The sequence below is a fragment of the Hevea brasiliensis genome, chromosome 15 (assembly GCF_030052815.1).
Source record: "Hevea brasiliensis isolate MT/VB/25A 57/8 chromosome 15, ASM3005281v1, whole genome shotgun sequence".
Taxonomy (NCBI): Eukaryota; Viridiplantae; Streptophyta; class Magnoliopsida; order Malpighiales; family Euphorbiaceae; genus Hevea; species Hevea brasiliensis.
In genome coordinates, this window is record NC_079507.1 from 63,521,955 (window position 1) to 63,528,052 (window position 6,098).

General features: G+C 34.4%; 2 protein-coding genes across 2 annotated transcripts; both read left to right on the forward strand.

The window, feature by feature from the left end:
- Positions 1 to 1,918: 1,918 nt before the first annotated feature.
- Positions 1,919 to 3,150, forward strand: LOC110646928 (receptor-like protein 6). The gene is made up of 2 exons (XM_058137138.1): positions 1,919 to 2,966; positions 3,011 to 3,150. Exons 1-2 carry the CDS (start codon positions 1,919 to 1,921, stop codon positions 3,148 to 3,150), a joined length of 1,188 nt encoding a protein of 395 aa, XP_057993121.1.
- A 54-nt stretch (positions 3,151 to 3,204) lies between these two features.
- LOC131174158 (receptor-like protein Cf-9 homolog) lies at positions 3,205 to 5,792 on the forward strand. Its single transcript, XM_058137271.1, has 2 exons — positions 3,205 to 5,273; positions 5,409 to 5,792. The coding sequence occupies exon 1, from the start codon at positions 3,228 to 3,230 to the stop codon at positions 5,238 to 5,240; it is 2,013 nt and encodes a 670-aa protein (XP_057993254.1). The 5' UTR covers positions 3,205 to 3,227; the 3' UTR covers positions 5,241 to 5,273; positions 5,409 to 5,792.
- Positions 5,793 to 6,098: the final 306 nt, after the last annotated feature.

Genomic DNA, 6,098 nt, shown 5'->3' on the forward strand with positions numbered 1-6,098 from the left:
CTTATTAATATACACGTGAGACAGAGATAGGACATACTTTTAGTTAAAATTATGGCAATTTTGACTAAGCATACTAACCCATATATCTCGCATACATACACGCTAACCAGGCGATGTGGGATATGCTAGGACCACCCTAGTAGTAACCCCTTAGACTTTTGTCTTTTTTTTATTAGAACTGATTAACAAGCATATAAATGAGACAGAGACGGGATACACCTTTAATCAAAACCATGACAATTTTGACTAAGCATACTAACCCATATATCACACACACACACACAGACGCTAACCAGGCGACGTGAGATATGTTATGACCACCATAGTACACTATAGCACCCAACTCACACACCGTAACCTCTTATACTTTTATCTTTTTTTAATAGTAACTGATTAATACACATACATGTGAGACAGAGAAAGAACACATTCTTAGTCAAAACCATGGTAATTTTGACTAAGCATGCTAACCCATATATCACACACACGCTAACCATGCGATGTGGGATATGTTAGGACCACTACAGTACACCTAGGGGTGAGCACTATTTAGTTTAAACTGAATAACCGAACCACCTTAATTCGAAAATTCAGTTTGGTTTTTAAAATAATTTGATTCGGTTCGGTTTTATATTATAAAAATTTTGATTATTTCGGTTCAGTTCGATTTTGAAGAGAAAAAAATTGGCTAAACTGAATCAAACCAAATAGTTTTATTGATTTTTGAATTGATTTATTTTTATGGGAAATTTATGAATTATATGTAATTATATATATATAAATTGTTTAATTTCATTGATTAATGGTTATTAGGTTCAAACCAAGGTCAAAATCAGACCAAATAACTTGAAAATCAAGTCTAAATTAAAAAAATAATCAAAAATCAAAACCGATCAGTTTGAACCGAACTAAAATAGAGTGGTTTAGTTTGATTCAATTTTTTATCCATTTCGATTCAATCTGATTTCTAAAATATGTAATTCGATTTTCATGATTCGATTCGATTCGATTCGGTTCGATTTGAACCGAATGCTCACCCCTAAGTACACCATGAAATAATATCTCTTATCATTAGTTATAACAAAAAAAGGCAAATTCAATTATATATAGAAGCAGACAATTAAAGCCATGAATTTGTCATAATATTAAAAAATAATTGGAATTAATTAGAATAATAAGGATCCGTTTGTTATTTGAAAAATATTTTTAATTTTTTTGTATTTTTTAATATTTTAGATATTTAGGAAATAAGTCAATGAAATATATTTTTTTAATTAAATAGAAAATTAAACATTTTAAAGAAAATGACTTTGTCTTAAGAAAAAAAATTATTTTTTTAAATTTTAATAATTTTATTAAAATATAAAAACACTTATATATAAATAATATAAATAAATATCATTAATTTAGCATTATAATCAAATAATGAAAAATACTTTCTTACAAAAAAATTTTTATAAAAAATATTTGTCATATATAAAATATTTTCATAAAACAAATGAAATCTAAAATAATTAATAATATTTCATGCACAATTTATATGATATAATTTAATTGATTTTCTCATTATTTCTAAGGGTGTAAGAATGAGCCGCAGTTTTAAAATTCAAGCAAAACGCCCAGCATATCACGCACAATTCTATCCTATATCTAAAAGATGAGTTAAAGTAAGGCAAGAATTTCTCATGGGACCTACGCTATCATATTTTTCCATAAACAATTCATTAAATTGCCTTCCAGCTGACCCATAATGGAAGTTGGCAATTTGTTTGGTTGTCCTTTGCGAGAAAAGAGCAGCTACTTGAACCCATACGCACAAACCCTTTTTGTCTATAAATATTGATACTTACCTATATTTTCTCAACTCTCATCTCCATCTTTTAAGATTTCAATTTTAAAACCTTCTTTGAGAAAGCACATGGAGTTTACATGGCTTAGCCCATTTATTTGTCTTCTTTTGTATTTCCAAGCTATATGTTCTCCTTCTCTCCCTTTCCCAATATTGTGCCCTCATGACCAAGGTCTTGCCTTGCTTCAAATCAAGAAATCCTTTTCTACTAGCACTTCTGCTTCTTTTGTACATCACGAGCTAGAGTCTTGGAAAGAGGGGACAGATTGTTGCTCCTGGAATGGGGTTGAGTGTGACACTGAGACTGGCCATGTAATTGGCCTCAATGTTTCTGGTCGCATGCTTCATGGCGCCCTCAATTCCAACAGCACACTTTTTTCCCTTACTCACCTCCAGACACTTGACCTTTCAAACAATGATTTCAGTGGCTCCCATATTCCATCTCTGTTTAGTCACTTGTTGAATTTGACATGTCTCAACCTTTCGTCTTCAAATGTTGCGGGCCAAGTTCCATCAGAGATCTCTCTTCTGTCCAAATTGGTTTTTCTTGATCTCTCTTTTAACGAAAACTTGGTGCTAGAAACAACTTCTTTTACCAAGGTTGTCCAAAATCTAACCAAGCTAAGAGAACTCAGTTTGAGTACAGTTGACATGGCTTCGGTTGCACTCCATTCCTTGATGAATCTTTCTTCTTCTTTGTCATCTCTCAGGCTTGTGTCTTGTGCATTACAAGGAAAATTCCCAGATGAAATATTCCATCGATCAAACCTTCAGTTGCTTGATATAGAGGACAATAAGGATCTCACTGGCTCTCTTCCCAGATTCAATGGTAGTAGTCGCCTCTGGTTCTTAGCTCTTTCTTTCACAAGCATCTCAGTATATTTAGAACTTGATTTCTTTAGTAGTCCACATTCGTTAAAAGAATTGTATCTTAGTAGTTGCAATGTTATGGGGTCTAATTTTGCATTTCTTGGCAATCTTACACAACTCACTCGTTTGGACCTCTCCGGAAATAATTTCAATGGTCAAATCCCACCCTCCCTTGGAATCCTTGAGCATCTCGACTTTCTAGACCTTTCAAATAACAATTTTAGTGGTCTATTTCCCTTTGTAGTTTGTAATCTCACAAAACTGCAATTCCTGAGCCTGTCAAATAATAAGATAACAGGGATAATCCCTTCCCAAGTAGGCAACTTTTCATCTCTGAATCAACTCTACTTATTCGAGAACTTCCTAAAGGGAGCATTACCGCCATCCTTGTTTTCTCTGCCTTCTTTGAAGTATATATTTCTTGGGAATAACCTATTCAGCGGTCATCTAAGTCAATTTCAGTATAATTCTTCTTTGAAGTACATTGACTTGAGTAGTAACTTGTTAGATGGTCCAATACCAAGTTCAATTTGCCAATCTTGTCAATTTGGATAGTCTTATCCTTGCATCAAATGAAAATTTGACGGGAGAGATCCCTTTCTCAATTTGCAAGTTGAAATATCTACGAATTCTCGATTTGTCTAATAACAGATTAAGTGGTTTCATCCCAAGATGTTTGGGAAACTTCAGCAAGTCATTGGAGATTATTGTTTTAGGGAATAACACATTGGAAGGTCCAATTCCAAGTTCAATTTTCAACCTTACGAACTTGTTTATTGTTGTTTTGTCTCCAAACAAATTAATTGGAGAGATCCCTGCTTCAATTTGCTTGTTGAAATTGCTGGAAGTTGTGGACTTGTCTAACAACAATTTAGGTGGCTCTATCCCACGATGCCTGGAAAATTTAAGCAATATCGTCCTCACTCCAGACAATCAAGTAATGAGCTCAGCCATTGGTCAGGTCAGGGTGCTTTCGAGTATTATTTTTCTCGACTTATCGAATAACTGGCTAAATGGAACAATACCATCCTTCTTGTTCAATTTGTCTTCCTTGCTATACTTGTACCTTGGGAATAATCTCCTCACTGGCCATATAAGCCGATTGCCATCGAATTCAGTAATGGAGGTTATCGATTTCAGTAACAACTTGTTGGATGGTCCAATTCCAAGTTCCTTGTTCCATCTACCCTCTTTGCGGTACCTATTCCTTCAAAACAATTCATTGACTGGCCATATAAGTCACTTTCAGTTTCATAAGCTAAGGTACCTTGATCTGAGTAATAACTTGTTGGATGGCCCAATTCCAAGTTCAGTTTCCAGACTAGTCAATCTCAGGGTTCTTATTCTTTCATCAAACAACAAACTGATTCAAGAAATCCCTCCTTCCATTTGTGAGCTGAAATCTCTACAAATTCTTGACTTGTCTAAGAATGGTTTAAGTGGTTCCATCCCATATTGTCTGGGAAGCTTCAAAAAACTCTTGGTACTTGGTCTGGGTTTGAACAATTTCCAAGGTACTATCTTTACTACATTTTCAGAAGGGAATAGCTTGAGATATCTAAATTTCAATGGCAATAAATTCCAAGGGCACATACCAAAATCCATCACCAATTGTAGATATTTGGAAGTTTTGGACCTTGGCAGCAACAAGATAGAGGATACGTTCCCTTCTTTTCTTGGAACTCTTACAGAATTGCGAGTTCTTATCTTGCGATTCAATAAGCTACATGGTTCTATGCAGAGTCCTTCCACCAACTTTTCCTTTCCTAAATTGAGGATCTTGGACGTCTCCAACAATGTTTTGAGTGGGAATTTGCCGTCAAATTTTTTCAAGGATCTCAAAGCAATGATGGATGTTGATAGCTATATGGAATATATGATGATGAAAGATTACAGTTATGATTATTCTGCGCGAATGATACTGAAAGGACTCGAGATTGAGTTGGTGAAAATCCAAACCACCCTTACAGTAATAGATTTGTCTGGGAATAAATTTACAGGGGAGATTCCAGAGGCAATGTGGAAGCTTAAAGCCCTTAAACAACTTAATCTTTCCCATAATCGACTTACTGGTTGCATCCTGTCATCATTAGGAAATTTGAGCAATTTGGAATCATTAGATCTCTCTTACAATTTGCTCACTGGAGAGATTCCTATACATTTGGTGGATTTGACATTTCTTCAAATCTTGAACCTTTCTTACAACCAACTTGAGGGACCCATACCACAAGGAAAACAGTTCAACACATTTGAAAATAGTTCATATGAAGGAAACTTGGGATTATGTGGATTTCCTTTATCAAAATCATGCAACAGTGGTGATATCATAAAGCAACTAGTACCATTGCCAAACTTGCAAGAAGGAGACGCAACTGGTTTTGGATGGAAATCTGTATCAATAGGCTTTGGATGTGGGCTGCCATTTGGATTTTCAATGGGATACATGACGCAAACAAGAAGACGACGTGCATGGTTTGTGAGGCTGATTCAAAGTGTTGCATCAACGTTCAAGAAAGTTTAAGGACAAAGTTAGTTATAGAACTCATGGAAGAAGGTAATCAATATTTTTTTTTCTTTTTTTCCTGGCTAATTGTTAATAAATTGAATTATAAACATACTTATATGTAGTTGTAATTAGAATATCTTATTTGCAACCATCTTTCTTTACACATAGTGTTCCATTTTGCAGGAACGTTTCGATAAAATAACAAAGGATATGCAATTTTTTTGGCTTGTGGGTAGTTATTTAGCTGCTGACCCTTCTGTTGTGGGTAGTTATATGGCCGTTGATTCTTCTCTACCTGATGAAAATCGGTTAAATTGTTGTTCTGGGTGTCCTCATGCTTCCTTGGCTACTGGTTATGTCATCTTGGAAGCTAGTTATTTTCTTCTGGTTTTTGCAGAAATTTCTACTCATTGCAACAATTGGGCTGCTGTTGCTTTTTGGGTGCTACAATTCCCCTTGGCTCTCTGTTGTTGGTTGGTTTGATCTATTTTAGTTCGGTGTCTTTATAGTTGTGTTTTGTTGTAAAGCTTTGCTTGTAAAGTCTGCTCGATTACTTTTTAACTTAGAGGTTTTAATAATTTAAGTTACTGCGTTTTGTATTATATTTTCTTTAAATTTTTTCACTTAGTATTTGTCATTTTAAGTTGAGTGTTCTAGAGAGGTCAGTTGATCAGGGTTTAGTTGGATGACCTATGCTAAGTTTTTCCTGGATTTGTGATTAATAAAATAAAAAATAAAAAAACTGCTTATAAAAAAAAAGGATATGCAAAGTGTCTCGAAGAAGATCTATGGATATGCACATGTTGTCACCATTAAGAATTTGCCTACGTAATGTTGTACATATAGTGTTGTCACTGTTATCTCTATTTTCAA